Below are 24,316 nucleotides of genomic sequence, written 5' to 3'. Positions count from 1 at the left end.
TTGCAGAATAAGGACAATTTTGGTATGTCACAGTGACCTCCCGTGACTTTCTTTTGGGCACCTTTGATTTTTTAACTAACGGTTACTCGGTTACCTGACTTTAAATTCTATTATACTTATAGTTTAACTGATAAAACATAAATAAATCATGCATTTTTAAAACAAATTTTTACAGTTTTAGTATTTAGAACAACTAGAACATCATAATTAAGTTAAATACCTTTGTACAAAAAAAAAGTAAAATAAGCAATAACGTCAAGTAGCACAAATTGCAGATTACTGCAGACACGTGATTCGGCGTTACAAGGAACGCCTCTTTCAATGCAAAAGAAATGACCTTATGGATGAAAAGACATCCGAGAAAAGGGCTTTTGTCGGATGTCGTTTTATTCATAAGGTCATTTCTTTTGAATTGAAAATGGTGTTCTTTGAGTAACGCCGAAACACGTGTCTGTAGTAATCTGCAATCTGTGCTATTTGACACTGTTCTTTCTTATTTCAACATTATAATTGATTGATCGTACGAAAGCTTAAAATTCCGGTATCTCAAATTAGGTGTTATTTTATATTTTTACTAGCAAAAATATCCGGCGTTGCCAGGGTCAGTAATAATTGCGACAAACAATCTCTACTTTCTTTCGTTTTCTGTTTTAAATGAAAAAACTCAAAACACACCGCTTTGACGTGATAAAAAATCGAGCTTCTTCCTTACCCATAAAAGTAAAATAGCAAGAAGTATAAAGAACGAAATAGTATTCAGTTAGAAATGAAAGTACGACATTTAAGCATATAAAAGTTCGAATAATTTCCAAAATATGAACTAGCAAAAACAAAGATCACTAAAAAAAACGTGTGATTTATTTCATTAAATAATAGGACACACGCAAAAAAAGAAAAAAAAAGTTCTTTACTATGTTTCCCTAAATGCGCAAAAGTAGAATTTCCAAATTTTTAAATGACTTTACAGGCTCCGGAGAAGCCTTGATTCAAAACTTTCAATATGTTTACTATTAATATTGATGTTGTAAGGCAAAGAATTTCTGTAACAATGGGCTTTGTATTTAATCATTTACTATGTAAATTACACGAAATTTACTGTTTTCCACCATAACTTTTTGAAACTAAGTGTTTAGAAATAAATTATAGCCTATGTTGCTTCCTGATAATGTAGCTATATGTGGTGAAAAAATGCTTAAAATCTGTCCAGTAGTTTTGAAGTTTACCCAGGACATCCTTACATACAGAAGTAGCCATTTATGTATATAGATTATAAAGAAAAGCCTGAACTGAATGCTGTAGAATTCTAAAATCACAAACACTAAAAAAGAACCTCAGTTTTTTTTCTTTACTTGGGTATTTTTAAAGTTATCTTTCTGAAAAAAATATGTTCAATAAGGAATAATATGTACTATTTTCTCATAGCACTAGACAATGATAATCTATTTTCATAAAACCTTTACTTCTTCCCTAAGGCAAAAGTAGAATATAAACTTTAAAAGAAACTAATGATGCAATCTTAATGGTCTTGAAGAAAAATGTAAAGTCAATATAAAAAAGTGAAAAAGACGGTCAAACGAGGCACTGCAGTTCATTGACTTTCTACATTACGTAATGTATAAACAAAATGACGATTCATTATTTATTTACTTTTTTCAAATTTCATTTGAAAGTTAATGAATGGAAAACGATTCTTTTTGGGAGAATAAGACATTTTGATTCAAGAATCTAAACTAATTCTATTATTTTTCAAAGTTAAGTTTTTTTTTTCTGCTCGGTAGAAAAAAGTTTTGGTTGTCGTTTTTTGTAGCAGTGAAATTTATTATCGTAAAAGATTTTAAATAAACAATGAAAGAAAAAACCAGTAGTGCAGTCATAGGATTTATTTTACTCCTGGAAAGATCAAACGTTTTCGCATATTGAAAAACAAAGTTCAAACTTTTTCTTTCAAACATATGGCATTACTCTTAGTCATTATAGTTTTCTATTTGTTACTAAAATTGTTTTTAAAATTTTATTCTATCTCTCTCAGTCATTATAGGTTTCTCTAAGTCATTTAACAGTTCCCTTAATTAATGCAGTTGCTTGGTTTCATCCTATGTTAGGATGCTTCCCCCAAACTCGCCCAGTAGGCTCACTCTAACCTAGAAGTTACTTGAACCAAAAGTTCCTTTTCAATTTTTGATTAAAATTTTTTTTGTTCTTAAGATATTCTTCAGTTATTACGGATTTCTCTGTCATTGAAACCTCCTCTCAGTTTTTAGAATTGTTATGTTTGCTTTTTGTTTTTTCTTTATTCAATCATTGAAACATTCACTCAGCTATGAGAACTTCTCTGTGGTTATTAGAATATTTTTCTCTGTTCTTAGGACATATCCCTCAGATATTATGGCTTTCTCTCATGCATTTTAATGTCCTCCTAGTATTTAGATTTTTTTCTCAGCTGTATGGTTATTCTTCTTATTGAAAGGAACTTTTCCTTATAGACAGATATTAAGATATTTTCCTCAGTTTCTAGAACTTTTTCCTCAATAATTCGAGCTTTGCTCAGTTATTATGATACCTTAACTTTGGTAATCAGAATTTTTACTGATTTTTAGGACCACACCTTGTCTTTCAGTTAGAGAAGTCTGACTGCGGATGGGTGAGGTCCTAGTCGAATCCCGGCTCTAGCATGGATGTACTTCCTCTTCCCTGTCCTTTCTTTGTGTAAATGTGCTGTTGTGTTCTGAATGGTTGCCTACTCTATAAACGGGTCCTTATGGCATGTGTGTATTGAGGAAGTCTGACTTCATGCCAAATTACTTTACATTTGGAGAAGTGCAGTAGCGCAACCCAATTTGCCAGCCTAGCTGGTAGAAGACAACAACTGATTTTTAGGTCTTGCATTTTTATCTTTTAAGTTGTATCTTTAATATCTAGCACTAGCGATGCAACAAAGTTTTCTGTTTGTCTTCCATAACTTTCATTTCATTTCATTATCACACAATCATTGTCAATAAAGCTTAAAAGAAAGGTTTCTGGGGGGGGGGGGGGTTAATGCTCCTGGTTGAGCCTCATGCCAAAAGGATGGACTCTTTTCAGCAAATCTAGACAAGTGCGTCTTCGCCAAGAAGAGAATTTCAAAAGCGCAGTAACTTTTTTTGAAGGTGAGACGCTTGGTTCATAAGAACACTTATATGTAACATTAATATATGCTTTCATGTAAAGATTTGAGAGCATGGCTCTAGGTCTAGATCAAGAATTCTGGCCAAGAAGGAATCCTAAAACCATCTTCCCGAATATATCCTAGGAAGAGCAACTTGTTGTGATTTTGTTTGGAGGACTGTATTTGACGAATGTGAAATGTAAACTGCAAAATTAAATTTAAAAGATAGCCTTTCACACTAACACCCACAGACAAGCTACACATAACGAATACAAAGATCTTGAATTCTTCATTGGGAATAAAAAAAAACGATTGCAAGGAATTAAGTCATTTCGCCAAATCGAGTCAAGTCGCGACTTCTAACATTAATCCATTCGGAAAAATATAAATCACAAAGCTACAGTATTATTTTCAGAGAAATATACAAACCTTCCTTGCAATCATGCTGATTTTCATGGAGCACAAAACCGTTGTGACAGGAACATGCGTAACTGCCGATCGTATTTTTGCAGATGTGTTGACAACCACCGTTATTGGTAGCACATTCGTCCTTATCTGTCATAAAAAGAAAGTAAATCGGTTAAGAATGTGTTGAAAATGTTATTGGAAATGAAAATTTTTCGTAGCATTATGTGCTTTGTAGGAAATAATTCAGGAAACGAAAATGTTTTTTAGCAATCTTAATATTGTTTGGAATTATGCTAATCTTATTATTAGCATGATTCTAAACAATATTAGCATTGGCATCCAAGAGACCTCCGTACCTTCCAATTTTTTTGGACTAACCAGTTTGGAATGGTTCTCTGGATCTAAATAATATTGGGATTGCATACAAGCTCTTTACCATTGTCAAATAATTTAACCAATTTACAATTAAGGCAGTGACATGCAGAGGGATGTAAGTAGACTTTTTCAAGTTTTGAGTAAAACGCGTTCAAAGTTCAGATTCTTGGTAGATTTCAGTTGATTTTTTTTCTAAATCATTCTGTATAACAGCATCTTTTGCTCAACCACTAAGGAGAATTTTCGTTTCCTATTTAAGGTAGGGTAGCCCAAAGCGGGTAGGTTTTTGAAGAACGCTTGAAAATTGCAGTTTTTGGATTTTAATCATAACAATTTTGGTTTTATTTCCTAGCAAGGGTCTTGAATCTCAAAGTAGAAAGTGATTTTTGTGAATTTTCAAACCCAATATTTATTTATTATTAAATCTAACAAACATGTGAAAAACCCGCTTTGCCCTACCATTGAGCCCAAAGCAGGTAAGCTTAACTAATTGAGGTTGGTACATTTTCCAATCAAATATGAAGTTATAAATGATTAAAGTAGTTGACTAGCTACCTGCCATTATATAAAAAAATATAAAACAGTTGTACTTATCCAATTTAAAAGTCGGTACATTTGTTTATAAAACATAAAGAAATAACTAAGTTAATTAATAGACTAATTAATTGTGTGCCGCCCTAAAAAATAACTTTTTAAAGTTATATTTATCCGATTGAAAGAGAAAATCTAAGTCAGCACACGAGTCAAGAAATTTTAAATAAATGTATGATTAAATCTTATACCCGCTTTGCCCAAAGGCACATTTTTTATTTCAATAATTATAACCTTAAATTAATAATTATAAAAAACGGAATGACCATCGTAGTTTATTGGTGGATAGTGTCAGAATAAGTTAATATTATTGACAATAAAAAAAAAAAAAAATAAGCTGGTCTTCGACTAATCACAAGTTACAAAAGTTCACTTTAAAAAAAAATGTATCTTTTTTTTTTTAATTTTTTTTTTTTTCTATTTTAAGCCTGATTGTGCCATGCCGCTTCACTGCTGCTTCGCTGGCACTGATATTAACTCGGGGATGTTCGGGGTAAACACGACATACTTATTCATCGCCGCTAACATACCATGGGGGAGGGGAGGGGGGCATACGAAGGCCTACCCGCTTTGGGCGACCTACCCGCGTTTTGCCGCCCTCCCCTACATAGGTTGATCACAAGTTTTTTTACTTTTACACTTACATCCTTTTGTTCCTCACTGCCTCAATTGTCAGTTTCATAATAATTTAATATATTTATTTAATTTAGGCTTTCATGCGATGAAATTCGCACATAAATAACGAGTTTTGATCCCCAATATCTTTTTCATTGAATTTGATTGAACGAGAGACATTTTATCTCGTTGACTTTCAGAACTTCAAACTATTAGAATCAATATTTGAAATGTTTTACTAGCACTAATTAGCAAAATAAGTTCTTTCCCCTTCACAAATTAAAGTATACCTGATTCAAAGTTGAAATGTAGAACGGATAATTCCACAAAAAACTTTCCATGTTTTCCCCGCATGAAACAGATCAAATATTTCATTCAAAGTAATAATTTGAAAGGGTGATGAACACAATTTTCTTTTTACGAAATTACACATACATTTGTGATTTTTTAAGTAGCAAAACTTTGTTTATATTACCCTTTCAAATTATTATTTTTAATGAAATACATGAGTTGTCAAGTGCAGGAAAAATGTCCGTTGTTCCTTAGAATTGCTCATAAATGTTTCATTTCATAATGGAACACTTTATAGTATCTGCCATAAGATTTTTTTTCACCTAATTAAAACTTATGAAATTTAATGATTAAGTCTTCCATTCCTTATAGAATACATTTTTTATTCACCTCCCCTCCCGCTCCCCCCCCCCCCCCCAAAAAAGAGATAAATTCCTATTGAAATTTAAGAACTTTAGTTATCGCCAAATATTCAAACCTTCACTTCCAAATAATAAAATCTATACAAATAATATAAAGCTGTAGAATTTGTTTGTTTGTTTGTTTGAACGTGCTAATCTCAGGAACTACTGGTTTGAATTGAAAAATTTTTTTTGTGTTGAATAGTTCATTTATTGAGGAACCCTATAGACTTTTTTTTTTATTTTTTAAACCAGATTAACCAAAATATTTGTAATTACTAATGAAATGTTTGATTGAATGTTCAATTCTATGAATCCCCAATAGATGGTGGGGTAAGTTTAGTCCTGTGAATCCCTAACGGATGGCGAGGTAAGTTAACTTATCGAGAGGGCGCTGGCTACGCTATTGTGGGACCGTTGTAATCAGCGAACTGATTTTTGAATTGTTTTTACTTCGATAATCAAGTACACAACTTGATTTTGTAGGATTTTTCTATTGGGTTTTGTTTTTCCTTATTTCTTCAACGTTTGTTTTTGTTCTTATCGTTGAGGACATTTACTTATCTACGTAAATAATTTGATTTGTCTTATTATTCAAGTGTACTTGTTTCTTTTTTTTTTAACGTTTTTATTATAATATTTTTTATTTGGCGATTCATTTAAATTGCAGAAAAAAAACCCGTTTCACTTGCTAAACGGTAGGGTAACGGTAGCGTTGCTGCTTGGCGCGTTAAGCGATGAACTATACAGTTGAAGGATTCTTTTGAGTTTAAAAGCTCCTGTTAATCTTTTTATGTGTTTTACCTAAAAGTTTTAAATTCCAAAGAGGCTTTAATGGATTTTTGAAAAGGCGTTTACGCATTTTAGTTGAGGGAAAATGATCATTTCACATCAGAAAGGAGGGGGGGGGGGCGCTTCGATTTTTTTTTCTACTGAAAGCACTTCCTTTAAATTCCTATTTCGGGCATCGCCGTGCGGGTACTGATGGTTTCTTATAGTGTATCAACGTTTAAATTCATGAGATTTTTTTTGTCAAATATCACTTTACTCTTTCATTTCATCCTACGTTTAAAGATTTATTTATTTATTTATTTACTTTTTAAGCTTCAGTTTTATAAGTTTTTGTTAGATGAATTGGCAACAGTAACTTTCATCCGCACAATTCCAAAAAGCAAACGACTACAATATTTTGTACCTGTTCACTGATTAGACGTTTTCAATTACTGGCTTACTTCCATCATTTTTCATTTGAAATCCCTTTGAAGCAGAATATTAAAAGTTCTCCCAGTTTTTTTTTTTTTTTTGTAATATTAATAAAAATTTTGTAATATTCTTAATAAAACGTAAAAAATACTTCTGTTTATACGATATTAAGGTTTTTAAAAATGACATTGTGGATTTACAGGTGACATTACCCTTTATGTCTCGTGCCTAATTCTCATGATTGAAATATCTGAAATGTTTCAAAGACGAACCTGTGAAGAAGAAAGCCCCGAATCCGCTCTTTTGAACGGAGTTGTCGGAGCTGAACTCGATCCGGAGCGAGTTCCCTTCGGAGGTGATGAGAGGAGGGAGCCTGGAGCCGCAGAAAACTCCGTGCTTTCGGACTTCGTCGTCCGCCATTTTGCTGCGGATGTCCACGCTGTCGTATTCGCAGTCTTGCTGTGAAGAAAGAGAGAAAATACGAAATTAAGAGGTTGAACTTCCCTCTCACCCGTTTCGTCTAAAAATGCATGTTGGTTGGTACAAGTGATTGATTAAAAAAAAAAAAAAAATCGCGAGCAAGAATTGCAGTGTTTCTTTTCCGTTGTAACTTAACTAAAAGGAGCAACGTCTCATTACTGCCTGGATCAAAACCACTTGGATTGACAAGTAGAAGAGCACAAATGCCGCCACATGCGTATATTCACGCTTTGCGTTTCAAATAGAAGCTTAGCCTCGTAGAAAATGGGTGGAGTTAATCAATTGGATTATTGAAATGCAATATTCCTTTTTTAATAATAAAAATGTCAAAGTTCTGAATGTTAAAGATCAAAATATGGCAATTCCACAGTAGCAGACGCATTAACTGTTGCATAACCGCAAAAGACTCCAAATATGTCACATTCTTCTTTCATTGCATTAACTTGATAAAGAAAATGAACTCTACTTCCTCATAATGCAATTAATTTTTTAGATTTCCAGAAACCATATTTTAATAATATACAGGGTATCCGAAAAGTCCTTGACATATTTTAAAATCATAGAAAAGCAATAAATGTTTGTATGGATATGCATTTTGCGCCATAATACTTTACACTTTACAGGTTCAGGATTTTTAGAAAAAAATTTTGTGTCGGATTATGTAGCATTGCCAGCATAGAATATGTGAAAATGCGAATTACACAAGTAGGTTTAACTGTGTCCGCAGTCCATGCTGGCTGGAACATGGTATGAACTTGGGTACCGTTTAGATATGGTTTGAGCAACAAACGGTGCACATATTCAACTCTAGTAATGAAAGATATTGCTTTCTGCTAAATAAAATGATCAAATATCTCACATTACCTTTATTTTTCTCACTGTGCGGCACAGTGGCATCTTTAAACAGAACTTGGAAGTTTTTCTTTTTTTTTTTACTATGTTATTAAAAAAAAATTGAACCCGTGAAGTATTCTGAAGCAAAACGCACATTCATACGACATTTTATTGCTATTCTACGAATTTTTAAAATATGCCAAGAATTTTTTCGGACATTCTGTAATTTTTCCTTAATGACGGACGTATCTCATTGATTCCAATCAAATATCTGAAGTGTCACTCAGCCTTATTCTCATTTTCACTCAGTGGTCCTACTGTCCGTCCAACAGACATAATCCTCAAGCAACAAAGTAAAATAAAGATATATTCCTGCTTTGCGTTTCATTAATGTTAAAACTCTTCGTGCTTGATTAAGGCAATATTGGAAGTCAATTTTTGAGCAGAAGAATCAATACTACTTACGTTATTTCCTTCCAGATCGAAGTGAGTGAAGTTGAGCGTGATCCTGTACTGTGGCGGGGCGATGATTTCCCAGATGCAGATCTTGTTGGGAGGATAGAGATCAGGAAAAGAAGGACTGATGATGGTCCCGTTCGTGTCTTCGATCACTCCGCCGCAGGCATCTGGAAGCAAGGATGCATTTTGCTAAAATTTTGTTGAATGTGTGAAGGAACACATACTGATTAATGTAGTTGATAAAACACTTCTGCGTTTCATTAAACAAGTTTTTGAAAATTATAGTTGCCTTTAGTTCGTTCCTTTAATCTCTTAAATAAATGAACGAATCACTTTCTCCGTCCAAATTAGTTGCTACATTTGCATACTTTGGCGATTGGTGCTGAAAATGAATCCATGCCTGTCCTTTCCCGAATTGCCCCTCTCCCTCTCTTGAATCGATTGGAGCAAAATTAAAATCAACATACAGTGGCTCCCAAAAGTGTTCGTACACTTTGAAATTTTTTAGTAAAACCAAAATAACTCAAAACTGAATTTGAATATAAAGTCCAATATTTTTTCACATCATTCCTATGTCATTCTAAATGTAACCCATTGTTTGTTTGTTTTTTTGTTTTTTTCAAAATATTGACGGATCTTCTTTTTGAAATGGGTCAGAAAACGAAGAAACAGAGAAATAACACGCCACAAAAGTCATCGTACATTCAAATATTTTCGAAAAAATTCATGATTAATATTATCATATGCGGTTTTATTAATATTTTTGCATTGTATTGACCCTTATAAGTCATTTGGCTTTAATTTTTTGTTTATTTATTCCTTAATATATTGTTTATTACTGTAAAATGGCTGGTATTCGTAAAAAACCGCAAACGCCATTCAAAATTTGAATTTTTTTCCCACAGTAAAGGTAAATTGGTTTGAAATGTCTCTGAATTAGTTAATTTATTTGTTTGTATAGTAAAGTGCTTGATAAAATGCTTTAAAGAAAGGAATCGGACCGAAAACAAGGTAAGAAAAGGTCAACCGGCAAAGTTGACGAACCGTGATCGTAGATTTAAAGTTAAAAAATTTATATAAAATACACATTTGAGTACTGTAAAAGTTTCTCCAGAGTTAAATGAAACATTTTACATTTAATTTTCACCTAAAATTGTTCGCCAAGTTCTCTGATTAGCTGGATTAAATGGGACCTCTTCCTGCAGAAATTTTCTTTGTCGTGCGAAAAATAGAAAGCTTACGCTTTTCGTCCCGAAATCAATGATAAATAAGCTAAAAACAGTTTAAAATCATGTCTTATTTACAGATAAAAATTAATTCAACATTTTTGGTTAAATTGTTGTATAACTGTAAGTAGAAGAAAAAATTAGGAACTTAAAATTAAGAACTTAGTTGGATCAGTTAATCAGGACGGTGAAGGTGTTTTAGTGTGAGGGTGCATATCAGCATCAGGACTTGGTAGTTTGTAATTTTTTGATGAAATAATGAATCATGCTGTTCCTTTAAATATTTTAAAAACCAATTTTGAACTCTTAGCCAAAAATTTGGTTATTGGAAACAACTTTGTTTTTTATCAAGATAACGATAAGAAGCACGCGGTTTTCAACATTTGCGTCTAGAGCCTCGAAAATTGTCCTAAAGTTTAAAAAATACCCCCTCAATCTCCAGATTGTAACTTAATGTAACGTGTTTAGAGATATCTGGAGTCTAGATTACGAGAATAGGGCTTTAAAACGAAAATAGAGCTAGAAATAGTAATACTCTAAGTGTGGTAGAACACTTACTCAGAAATTACGCTAAAAAAAGAAAGAAAAAGAATGAAATCTATTCCCAGACGTTTAAAAGGTGTTATGAAAATTTTATGATATTCTACAAATTAATAACTTAATCAAAAGTTAGATTATTCAATAATATATAGAAATTTTATAAAGCGTATGAAGACTTTTGTGAGATAAAATTTCCGGCACTTTTAGGTTTTTGATTTTTTTAAAATTAAGTTTTAATGTTTTTTAAAAACTTTTCATGCAGTTCTGTTAAAAATTGATCATAGATCTTATAATTAAATACCTATTCCGAAATATTAGTTCTAACCAATGATTTGGGACCTATTTCGTTGAAAGTCGTAGGTGTACGAAGACTTTTGGGAGCCACTGTATATTTCCTCCGCAGTCTTCTTTCAAACCATTTTATATCTGAATCTTTACGTTACTGCTTGAAATACAGCAGTCATGTTTAAAGCGAGTTTTTAGTTTCTGCGCTTCGTTGGGACACTTTGCATAATCTAAACTAAAATTATACAAAATTACAGCATATAAGAATATCTCTTTGGCATTGTATCACTCCCTCCCTAAAATATAAGCCCCCTCAAAAATATCAACCCCAGTATTTCAACTGAGTCCTCTACGCCTCAAGTTCAAAGTGCGAGTTTTTCGGGGATGTCACCTTTTATGAACAACGCATCTTGGTTTTATTAACTTCATCGAAAAAAGTAGCATTTTTCATAATTTTCCCCGTCAGCGCAGTAAAAAATACGTATAAATAAATATCCTTTGTATTCTCCTAAGATCGACAAACTATTCATTTCAAAAAAAAAAGAAAGAAAGAAGAAGAGGAAAGAAAAGATTTTTTAAAAAAAAGATTGCAGTAAAGGTTAAAAAAAAAAGAAAATGATTAAGAAGACACAAAAATTAGGGAGGATAACGTTTCAAGGAAGAAAATGTGTTCGAAGACATTCAGGCATTTTTTCCGCTGAAGTTTTTACTCATATTTTTCTCAGTGCGCATTCTTTTTCATTACGGTTATGAAGTTAACCTACGAAAGCATTAACTCATAAATATTCTCAAAGAGAATGCGAAAATTTGAAAATTATGGCGGACGCTGATAATTATTTGCTGTGAGAAACTTCATAATTTAGTAAACTAGTCATTAAGCGAATTTGCGTAAAGATATTCTTAAAAGTTCTAAAATATTAAACCATTATTCAGGCTAATCAAATAATTTCTCAGTTCATTTTTAAGGCTTTAGTGCTTTTTTTTTACAGTAAATGAATCCTTCGCCATTTTAAACATAAATATTAATTTATTTTAAATAAATTAATTAAAACAAATCCGGAAGAAAATATTTTCAAATTTTAGTTTGAAGGTCCCCACTTGCATATACACTTATGCCTGTTTATAGCGAGGCTGTGTATACCGAATTTATGACCATAACGCAGTTGGTAATGGTTTCAATTTCTTTTCAAGTTCTAAAGTATTGCAACTTTTTATAAAGAAACTAGCTGCGTGCCCGGCGTTGCACGGGCTACTTAAAAAATAAAAGAGATGTCCAATTGATGTTTTTGTATTACTCTGACATCAGTTTCTAAAGCGCTAAGGAGTAAATAAATACGCGTAATGCAAGGTTTGCAAAACACCAGTAGAGCATATTTTTGGCAAAAATCTCCTTAAAGTTAATCATAGTTATCAATAATGAAAGTTAAGAGTATTTTCAATTAGCACAAAAGATGAAAATATATGCATTATCAATTATAATCTGTCTCACTTTAAACAGAATTAAATCTGAAAGACTATATCTGAAACATTTTTTTGTACAATTACGATCAGCTTTTTACATAAAATGGCACATACTTTTTGGTTGCTTACGTGAAACTAAAGCACCAAAACTTAATAAATACCAATCAGCATTAATTTAATACCAAGTCATCAGATTCGAATTAAGCTTTAGTTAAAATCCTTAAAAACAATATTTTTGTTCAACTCTGTTTCACTTAAAGAAATCCAAACAGTCTTAATTTAACATGTTCTTTTAACGATACAAACTGTATTTCAAAAATAGAAACAGGAAGGAAAAAGAGAGTTATTATAATTCGAAAACTCACCCATGTCCAACAAAATAAACATAATTAGTCGCACATCCTAAATGTACCAAAATATGAGGCCGGTGAATGATAAACTTACACTACAATCAATAAACATAGCTAAAGAAACAACTTTCATATGCTCAAAAGAGTTAACGTTAAATGTAAAAAATAAAAAAAGGACAGACGATAAAATAAAGGCTATATCCGAATAGAGCAACCAATTTTAAACTAATTTAAAATGAAATTCTAGATGGAAACGTTGTTTTAAGATTCGGAGCAGCCGAAAAAATCTCTTTTAAAACAATTATTAGAATTTTACTTACTCATGCAAATGCAAAATGGCAACAGGAAAGAAATAAAATTCCCGAATAACGTTATGTTAATTAACGTTTTAATTAATATCTCCGCTAATTAAAGTCGCACAATTACGAGATTGGTCCTATTGTTTTCTTTGGAAAATTTCGAATTGATCGGTATCTCGTTTGACTCCCGATTCGCAGTGGTTCTAGAGAAGCTAGATCTTCAGACAGACTAGACTTCCTAAAACTAAAGAATTAGGTGGTTAACCACCAATGCACCCACCCTGACCATGCCCTTTTTTTCTGTAAGTCCTCTATTCATGTTTTCTCGTTATTTATTTTTCTAGCGAAAAGAATTTATTCTTAAAAGTCAATCATTAAAAAATAATAATAATAATAATAATAAAGTGGAGATTATCGCATAAACCAGCGATTCTCAACCGATGGTCCGGCGGACCGCCACCCATCCGTAAAATGTTTTTACCAGTCTTCAGACATTTTTGCGTCCAGGTGAAAAAAATATTTTTGCTCAATATTAATAAACAACTGAATAAAAAAAAAAGAAGTAAAAAGAATAAACATATTTTCACTTATGCAACATTTTAATTTTTTTTGCGTGCATTTTGTGCATTTTTTGCGTGTATTTTGTGCATTTTTTACGTGCATTTTGTGCATTTTTTACGTGCATTTAAACGCCGTATTTTTCTATTATTTCTCACAAATGATAATTTACTTCAGCATGATTATTGCAATAGTCACTTTTCTTTACATTTAAATGTATTGACGACTGTTCTATTGTTTTATTCATATTATTAGTATTACTTAATAAAAAGAAGTAATAAAAACCTCATGGGTGCCCAGAATTTCTTTATACGTTTTTGACGGCTTCGAGTCATTTTTTCAAAGGATAAAAACGTCATCGGTCTACATTAAAAAAAAAAGTTTTTACCGGTCCGCGGGTCAAAAACGATTGCGAAACGCTGACATAAACCACTCCTAATTTTGCTCATACGTTAAGTACATTTCGGAAGGCCTCACATTCTAAAATATAACAAACACTACTTAAAGAGTTTTTTCTTAAGTTGAACACCGAAAAAAAGCTCACCTTCACACTTTCGGCCATCTGAATGCAATTCAAACCCGATTCTGCACTCACATTTGTAGGCGCCCAAAGTGTTCTGACATTCATGTTCACAGCCATGGTCCCCTTTACACTCATCTAGTTCTGAGAGGGAGAAAGAATATATGTGAACACATTTCATTGAAGAACATTCATTGTAAAATAAAAAATAAAACATCTCAAAGAATAGGTAATTAGGTAGCACTGAGATAGAATATTGGAATCTCTAAAAATTAGACCTTTCTTTGATAAGTAAATTAGCCACGAACACCTTTTTCCGACATCGATAGACGATAGAGTGGTATACTAGTTTAGGGTTAGCCTCTTACACCTGTAGGTGCAGGTCTGAACTAGGCTCCAGTTCGTGGATTTTCAAAAGCAGAAAATCGACCATGTTCATGTCGTGTGATTATACAGCATCTATAAGATCCCCCGGCTATTCGTTTGATTTTGAACTCTTGCCAAAATTAAATTCCAAACGCAGTTTCGTATAGTAAGAACCCAAGTCTGAGAATGGTTAATAATCACTGCACAGCCCCTTAGAACCAATCAAAAAGAAACTTTTTTTAAAGAAAATGATGCCATTAATGATGATATTTGCAATTACCTCTTTGAAGTGAATGAGTACATAAAAGTTCATCCAATTTTTTATTGAAGCTAATTACGGTAGAATATGGTCATGCATACACATGCTCAAACTAATACAAGTCATCCTGCAAGCAAACCCCGCACTGCTCATTACAGCATCTAGAGACAGCATCTTTGACCTTGTTTGGAGTCACCAACCTGAAATAGTTATAACAGAGCTGAAGGCGAAAAATATTATAAAGAAGCTGAAAATATCTTTCCACTGGTCTGATACTGTAACGAGCTGTTCAATAATTGCTTGCAATTCCGTCTAAGCTTCGACTATGTTGGGGCGGTAACTTGCATATCTTTACTGGTCCTCTTGTGTGAAATTATCTGGTACAACAGATGTTCTTTAACATTCGTTTAAAAGTGTGGACGGTTTATCTGAACTGAGAATGAGGTTTATCCAAAAATTCTATACAATACAAGGTCTTTTTTTTTAAACAATGATTTATTTACGCATACAACAGTAGTTATGTACTTAGAAAAAAACCTCTAGTATTCGATACAGAAAGCGAAGTTTCTGCTATTATTTTTTAGTTCGAGCAGAAACCGACAGATGACTCAGATAGCACTTTGCAGTTAGTGGCTCAGTGATAGGATATTTAAGATTCATTTTTTTAGTAATCATTCTTTGAATGACGTCATTAGAAAAGATTGATGGCCTAATACGTTAAAATAATTTTAAAATGGATAAACTCCATTTTTCAGTAAATTTTAAGTCGTGACCTACTCGAGCTTTAGTCTGAAAGTATTCATTTTTAGAATGTCGTCATTTTGAGCCGCAAATGCCACATGTCTTAATCAGTCCATAAGAGAAGATTTGTAGACTCATTTCATAACTGGACTCGTCGAAATTACTTTAAGCCCTAAAAACAGCATTCCTTCATCAATATAACAACATTTAAATAGGGCTGCTGCGTCCCATCACTCCATATAGAATACTAACCTTTTATAAAATCAGCAGCGAATCCGGCTTTCTGCACAGATCTATCAGACACGAACTTGACAGTCATTTTGTTTCCGGAGGATCGGATGTCTTCGGGATTTTTGTACCCACAAAACCGTCCCAAGACAGCACTCGTGCTCTCGTGGCCATCCCGGATTTCCAAGTAGTCGTAGACGCAGTTGTCGTGATTTTCAATCTACGGCAAAATAAAAAACAAAACTCTCCTACATATTTCACACATAAACTGGAAAAATGTCCTTTCCAGAAAATACTGACCTAGTTAAGAACTCTAGATGGGTGAAACTTAACCTGGAAGAGTCGTAATGCTGTTATGATGATCTGCGTAGCCTTCACAACGCTGCCACGTTAGGTTTGCCCCAACTATAGATTCATATATATATATATATATATATATATATATATAGTCTCTTAACTACAAAACGTTTGTGCAAGCAAAGTATAAACTGATTTTTGATAGTTTTCATAGTTTTAGTATAGATATGACTCTATGTTGATGGGACAGGGCACAGCGCCCTCTCATTCTTTTTTGACGCAAGTAATAAGAGTGATAAAATCCTCAGTTTTTTGTCTTGGTCTGTCAAAGCGGCTTGCTTTCGTCTAATCAGCCCGACTATTTGCAAAAACATTTGCATAGGATTGTAGTAAAGTAAAGCATTGGTTTCCTAGAAGCGAACACGCTTAGCGTCGGCGTCGTTCCTCGCCGAAGCGAAAACTTGATTCTTCTGCTCATGCGCGCCCGAGCCAATTCGGCGTTCTGAGTGGTCACGTCGGAATCCACTTGACTTTGATTTCAGCTTTACGTCGATGAGCGACGTCGAAGATCGGCGATTTGCTTCTAGGAAACCAAGGCTTAATTGTTGCCTCCCTGTTGTCCTCTGTGTCGCCAGGGTAATATGGACGGTGATCATCTCAGGAACTGGGTCAGCATTTTAAAGTTATTAAATGACAACTCCAAGTACGCTAAGTTTTATACGCATTTTTACACTTCTTCACCTTATTGGGCTGCTAACTAATGGCAGGGATGTCACAGACGGGCGGAGGATATAAAAATAGTAATAATAATAATTTTCTAAAAAAGAACTCTCATTGTAAAAAATATAGTTGAAATTTCAAAAATTAATGGAATTAATTCAATTGTTATTAAAAAAAAAAAAAAAAAACAGAAAGATTTATAGTTGGAATACGAAAATGTTCCAAACCTTACCTCAAACGATTGAAATTTCAGCGCCACCTGGTGATTTTCGGGCACTGTTATACGCCACGTGCACTCTTTATTTGGCCAATAATCTTCCGGATAGTTTGGACTATGAAGAATTCCCTTCTCTTGGATGACATCTCCTCCACATATTGCTAAAAAGAATAGGAAGCTATTCAAATGTTCTTTAACTTTAAAATTGCGCACGTTTCTTGCTACCTATACTGCGTTCACGGAAAAGATTTACCGAAAGCCAACAAACAGATTGTCAAAAGGTTTGCCAATATGACCACTTTGGGAGATTTTCTTTTTAATCAAAACAAAAAAGGTAATCAATAGCATTCGCATTCGTCGTCTGCTTGGCACCAATTTGATCTTGTCGAAGCCAAACACGTGATTGAGTTCCCCAAATGGAGCATTCCTTAGTTTTGAACCTCAGAGCTAGACTGATGTTAGTCCAAAAATTGCGATTTTCTGTTTATTAGTGCATTGTACGTAGCCTATTCCGCAATGAACCTTGTGAACGTAATTCGTCCCATCCTTCGCGCCAGAAAAAAGCTTTTCCCCTCTTTTGTAAAATTACCATAATGTGACTTACGTCCTTTTGACTCTGAGGTACAGAATTTTCATCTAGGCTATTTTTTTTTCTCGTGAACGCAGTTTTGATACTATACTTATTTATAGTAAGATGATTTCTCAAATATTATGGTGTAACTCTTAAATAATATGATTTATAATAGTGCTTTCTGTATACTATTTGGTATTAATAAAAACAGTTGAAAATATACACTTTTAATTACAAAATTATAAATTTTAGAAACTCGGGGAAATAAATTATTGAACGCGGATATTCTGAAAAAGAAAAGAAGAGAAAAGGGCAAATTGTAAAAGACATAGTTGTAATCTTTTATTAGCGAATACATTAATTCGTCACAAATAAATCTGATTTGTCATTCTTTTATATGCAATTTATTATTAGTTGTAAATGACAATGTATGAGAATTGCTTTGTTTGCTATGGAAAAAAAATCACATTAAATGTGCTACTACAAAAAAAAAAAAAAAAATCTCCCAATTTGCTACTAAAAGTTGTTTTGTCACCGTAGTTACTGATCAATCTGTTTTCCATTCAAGCAAAAGCAAAACATCGATTGTCCGAATACTGATCAACAGAAACACTGATTTTCCGAGAAACTACGACCAGAACTTCTGATAGTAGTCCCTAGCTCTTTCTCTTCCGACTAGAGATGTAAAATTTCCGGAAATTTTGATTGCTAAAGTTCTTCTCATATTACTATTTTTTTGTGTTTTGTTTATTTGTTTTTAATCAAGTTACAAGAAAAATTGATTGTCCGTTTTTTTTTTTTTTTTTTTTTTTTTTTTTGCCACACCCTGTACATTTGGTTCGCACAGTCAGCAGAAAAATAGTTCTGTGATTATGCTTGCTTGTTTTATGAAGAAGGAAAATAAATTCTTCACAAAGGATATTGTTCTTTTTTTTTTTTTTTCAAAAAATATAAAATGTTTTTTGATCTATATGCAAATTTTATTATGATACAACAACTTGCTTTGCCAGAGACAGTAATTTAACATGCAAGAAGGGGGTGGGGGAGGAAATTGTATCAGAATTTAAGTTATAAGAAATTTCTAATCACTTTGCTGAAAATTTCAATTAAATCTTCCTGAAAAGTTGAAAAAATTCATTTTTTCAATTTTTCCGGAGTGGAAATAAATCTCTTCGGAAAAAAAGATTTTTCTCGAAATTTTCCGGGTTTTTTCCGATTGTTTTCATCTCTACTTTTGACACAACTAAACGACAAAGTTTTAACTTCTCTTCTCAAGACGGTTATTGGTTCAGATTAGTCGGAGTTCTCCGTACGAAGTAAACCTTAATGGCATTTAATTATCAAAGTAGATTTGACATCGTTTTATGTTTAATTTAGACGTAGGCTATAAAAGGTGTAAAGTTTTGGGTTTAATATCACTGTCTTTCTCTATTACATTATGGAACAAGAAGTTTTTTTTTCCTTAGGTAAATAATAGGTTATGCGATAACAATCAATTTTGCGATTCCACTTCCTAGTTCCTTCAAATACTGTAGCAGTTTTCCAATTTGTTTAGCGATTGGAACACCTCAATGTCCACTTATTTCGTGGAAGTCCTGCTTTGGTTTTCCTTTAATAGTACATTTTGAATACCATTTTTCGAAAAGAGCTTACTTTCGATCAAAACGGAAATTATTTCTACTAAAACTTATTCTTTACAAAGATTTGCACAATCTTTCTTTAGTGTTTTAAATATTCTAAAGTAGTAATTCCTATTTTAATTGGATGAAGAAAAATATCTTTGTTCTTTACAGTATATAAGAGAAATTATGTCGCTTTTTTTTTGTTCTAATGTAAAAGTCTTACTGCATATTTTTTTGAAAAGTTTTCTATTCCTTTGTGTCAAATCCTCGTAAAAAATTTAGAAACATATTACCGACCAATCCTATCCAATCTCAAAATTGTGCGATAGATGCGAAAAACTATCTTCGTAAATAAATGGATTTCACAAGGGAGAAAAAAAACCTAGAACCCACTCGACTTTTCAAAACATAAAAATCGTTCCAAATCTCCCGCCTAGGAACTCGAGTGAGGAATGATTCAAGATAAATTGCCCCAGAATGTGTCGCCCATCAAACCGGTGGTTTGAGGTGTTTCCGTACACCAGGGGAATTTCCGTGTCACGTGGTAAGTAGAAAAATTCTTTTGGAAGGAGTTTATATCCGCTTTACGGAATTGCTATCATTTTTGCCTTAAAACCCTTATTTTTCTCAACGAAGAAAGCTTCTCGTAATCTCGTTCTGAATTTATGGATTTGAGAACGTTTTATACTGGCCATTTGGGAAAAACAATTTTATCACTGATACGTACAAAAACATTCACATATATGATTTCCAGTCGAACACGCTTGTAACGAGCCCTGATTTAACGAGAACCTGGGTTTAGCGAGGAAATTAGAAATATGTGGGTGGTATAATGTTACATCTATGGGAGCACAACTCGCTTTTAACGAACAAATCTCGTTTGAAGCGAGCAATATTTTTGTAATCTTTACTAATAATAAAGCTGAAAGTCTCTCTGTCTGGATCTCTCTCTGTCCGAATCTCTGTCTCTCAGGATCTCTGTGACGCGCATAGCGCCTTGATCGTTCTGCCGATTTTCATGAAATTTTGCACAGAATTAGTTTGTAGCATGGGGGTGTGCACCTCGAAGAGATTTTTCGAAAATTCGATTTTGTTCTTTTTCTGTTCCAATTTTAAGAACATTTTCCTGAGCAAAATTATCATAAGATGGACGAGTAAATTACCAAGTTGCCATAACGTGGAACCGTAACATGGGCAAGCCAATTGGCGAGAAATTCATCATACATTATTTGTAAATATACAGGCGAACCAAAAGACCTTTTAATTTTCTATTATGGGCAAAGCCGTGCGGGTGCCACTAGTTCATAATATTTCAATTCACTTCCTGCTCAGCTTATCCGTATTTGGAAAAGATCACTTAGCATTCCGAAGCCAAACTAATGTTGGTAATGAGTTATGAATCCTGATTGCAAGTGAGGACGGACCGTTTTTCAAACTTCGTGTTGTAGAGAAGCATTTGAGAACAATGCATTGACTAAAGTTGGCTACAGATTGGCACCAATGTTATCACTTCCGAGGATACTGAAATTTAAATTTAAGCAAACGCAGATGGAAAATAAACAAAACAGGAAAAAAATCCCGACGATGACAACAACGAACGTGTAAAATTTAAAGCTGAATTTATCCTCAACAAATTCGATGGTTCTTGATGTGCAGAAAAACTGTTTTCGAAGTCAGGAGTGTAAATGACGGTGTTTTTTTTTTTTTGCTATGAATGTTCCTCAAAAAAAAAAGACACTAAGACTAGTTCAAAGCAAATTGATCAACTTTTTCAGAACTGTTGCGAAATTAAAAGCAACCAAATCAAATATGTACGAGTTTTTATGATTTTTTTTTCGCAAACCCGTTTCTTGACGAGCACACAGTTATAACGAGTATATATCGTTGTCCCTCTGGACTCGTTTTAAGCGAGTTCGACTGTATTTTCACAAAGAAAAAAAAATTATAGCGGAAGACTTTTTATTAAGTGAAGAAATGAAAACCATTCTTAGGTATTAAAATTATATGTTTTGAGGAAAACTAGCTTTTTTTCCGCATTAATGCTGTGCTGGCAGAGAAACAACATTTATGGATTTTTTTTATTATTATTATTTATTATAAATTTCTTTACTGAGAATTTTTTTTTTTTCACAAAGAGGTTTGGAGCAAAATCTGTCACGAAGTTGGGGACTTTGCGATAAACCCTGAATATCCATAATTAAGAGTGCAGCATTAGGGCCATGATGGTTATTTGCATTATTTGCACAATAAAAAAAAGGATTTCGGAGGATGGCGACTACCCGCATCTCTAATCCCTAACTACAGCACTGCCGACAAGAAATAAGTTGAATTACTAAAACGTTCTTAAAAATTTTGGTAATGGTTGCGATTACACAGAAAAGTGGCAACAAAATATCGTCTACTGACTGTCATTGGGAGATCAACTTAAGATAAACTCAGCAGAAACTTCCAGGAATGTAATTTAACTTTCCAGAGTGAAATTATAAAATATTCGGGTCGTAATATGAGTCACTTTTTAGGCTTTTCTTTCCCAGTTTACTATGTAAAAGATTCAGAATCAAATTAATTTTTCCAGAGTGAAAATATAAAATATTCGGGCTGTAATGTATTTCACTTTTGAGACTTTTCTTTTCTAGTTTACTATATAAAAGATTCAGAAAAAAAATACCTTCGTAATTAGCTTTAAATCCTTTGTGGTTGACATGACTGGAAGAGGTCTTGTAGGTCAGCAGCATGCGATATTTGCTGCTAATCAAGACGTCCGGAACTTTGGTGTCTCCACAAAATTTACCTGAAAAGAAGTAATGAAATCAATTTTAATTCACAATGTATCTCGTAAGAAATTAAAATACAGTAAAACTTCCGTTTTTTGTGATAGAGGTTAAAGCATAATCATATTTTGAAAGTAGTTGATTTGTTGGAGTAAGAAATTCAGTCGACTAATTACTGTGCCAAACTATTGTTGGATAGTGCAACTATAATGATATGGCTTGACCAGTTAGTCCTCAATATAGATTTCTCTATAGCTGGGTGGCTATCATGAGAGAGCTTCTTCTTGCAGTAGAATTGTTTAAATTCACTATAAGTTAAGGGACTCGATTTGAAACTTTCGCTTTTAAAACTACGTAATGTAAAGCTCTTATTTTGTAAAAAAAAACATTTCGAGCATCGTCCGTGTGAGGTAGTGAGAAGCAAAGAGATGCAAGTGGAAAAATTAAAAATTTGGAGGCAACCAGTACAAATGGTAGGTGAACCCCTCCCCTGTCTTGGGGCAAGTGATGGTACTAACGGCCCTGGTAGGTGCTGCAGTATAGCATGATTTAGAAAAAAAATCAATTAATGCCTACCTGGGATGTTATCTTTATACGCGTTTTATTCAAAACTTGAAAAATGTCCACTTACATCCCTTTGCTTCAAACTGCCTCGTATGTATATATACACACACACGGTGTGATTTATAAATAACTGAACTTCTTTTTTGTTTTATTATAAAAAAATCATAATAATATGTTTTAAAATTAATATTTATTCAAAGTATGATTCTTTTTTACTCAATACAAAGTTTTGTACGGTCAACCTATGTATCCATAGACGTTTCAAATTTGGTCTTAGGAATATTCTCCATTACCTGTGTCATGACTGCGCGAACAGCTGGAACATAATAGTAAAAAGATCCATTCATTGCAGTTTTCAGTTTCGGGAACAGAAAATAGTTTTGCTCTCTCGATCACCCTCCGTATTCTCTTGATTTATCACCAGGTGACTATTTTCTGTTCTTGAAACTGAAAATTGCAATGAAAGCAATTTTTTACGACGATGTTCCAGTCATTTGAGCAGTGTGAGACAGGTGCTAAAGAACAATTCCAAATTTAAAAGTCTATGAATACATTGGTTGATCATTCAAAACGTTCTAATGAGTTTAATGGATCTTATTTTATTTTAAACAAATATATGCTTTAAAACATATTACAATACTTATCTTCATATTAAACGTATATAAATAAAGTTCGTTTTTTATAGTTTAAATTAAACTGTAAAATGTGTATCTATATTTTATATATATATATATATATATATATATATATATGTGTGTGTGTTCTAAAAGTGGAACAAAAGTGATTCAATATAACACAACTCAACCCATTCAAGTTCACTTTGATAGTATATACACACGTTTGCTGACATATTTAGTAGAATGAAGCAAACATTCGATCGTCAAAGACTAGTCATATGATACGTTATCATCTCCCCAGAGCTATCCCAATCGGAAGCATCCTGTTCCGAGTTTTCAATTTCCGGTTCAAAGAGTAAAGTGGTGGTACTCCATTCTCTGTTCTGTCAGAAGAGGTGGAGTGTATTAATCCGGAACTCTCTAACTTGTTTTTCTACAAACCTGGTATGAATAAAAATGGTCTTGTACTTTTCATTTCATCGCATTGATAAAATCTTCCTGTTTTTTTTTTTTTTTTACTTCCTCTTATATAGTATAGGAAGTATCGTGATAACGAAACAATTTTGTCCTACATTTTGGCCCAAGTTTCAATTTTACTCATATCCGAATAATGTTTAGTGGCTTTTAGGTCCAGTCACACGTACATACCTGTATGTATCCAAAGACGCATAGACGGCAGAAATATTTATTTTGCCGATCCACGGGTTAATTATCCCCCCTACCCCCATTTATAGTTGTGGTTGCATTCGGTTGTTCCAAAGGGGGGTATTGTACACCTTTTCGCGGCAAATCAGTGATAATTTCAATGCAAGAGAAAGCGATGATACAAATATCTAACAACTATTCATTTACGCAGTTGCTTCTAACGCTCCCGTACATGAATTCCCGCACTCATTCATTTAAAATATTAAAAAAAATCAACTTTTAAATTGACAAACAAGAAGTTCCGTCCGGAACTCAACAAGCCTATTTTTCCGTATATCAATATCGACTTTCTAGTAAATTGAGGTAGTGAGAAGCAAAGGAGAGCAAGTAGCAAAATTAAAAACTTGGAGATAACCAGTACAAATGATAGGTGAACCTCCCTTCTGTCTTGGGGCAAAATATTGTACTAGTTGCCCTGGTAGGTGCTGTTGTATAGCATGATTAAGAAAAAAAATTCAATGAAAGTCAACCTAGGATCTGATCTTTAAACACGTTTTACTCGAAACTTAAAATAGTCCACTTGCATCCCTTTGCTTCTCACTGCCTCAATTGATCAATATTCTCAAAATTAGCTAAAATGGCAATTTTTTTCAAACA

General features: G+C 33.1%; 1 protein-coding gene across 1 annotated transcript in view; it reads right to left on the bottom strand.

Moving 5' to 3' along the window:
* Nucleotides 1-24,316, bottom strand: part of LOC129220658 (tolloid-like protein 1) — a 296,905-nt gene that overhangs the window by 12,367 nt on the left and 260,222 nt on the right. Inside the window, exons 8-14 of the mRNA XM_054855087.1 lie at nt 21,731-21,853; nt 16,885-17,030; nt 15,660-15,855; nt 14,066-14,185; nt 8,809-8,969; nt 7,302-7,488; nt 3,575-3,700 (exon numbers count right to left, since the gene is read on the bottom strand). Of these exons, the coding sequence (XP_054711062.1) occupies nt 3,575-3,700; nt 7,302-7,488; nt 8,809-8,969; nt 14,066-14,185; nt 15,660-15,855; nt 16,885-17,030; nt 21,731-21,853 (1,059 nt within the window). The remainder of the gene's footprint in view (nt 1-3,574; nt 3,701-7,301; nt 7,489-8,808; nt 8,970-14,065; nt 14,186-15,659; nt 15,856-16,884; nt 17,031-21,730; nt 21,854-24,316) is intronic.

This window comes from Uloborus diversus, chromosome 4 (genome assembly GCF_026930045.1).
Source record: "Uloborus diversus isolate 005 chromosome 4, Udiv.v.3.1, whole genome shotgun sequence".
Taxonomy (NCBI): Eukaryota; Metazoa; Arthropoda; class Arachnida; order Araneae; family Uloboridae; genus Uloborus; species Uloborus diversus.
The sequence above is the reverse complement of the archived record's forward strand: the minus strand, read 5'-3'. Positions and strand labels throughout refer to the sequence as shown.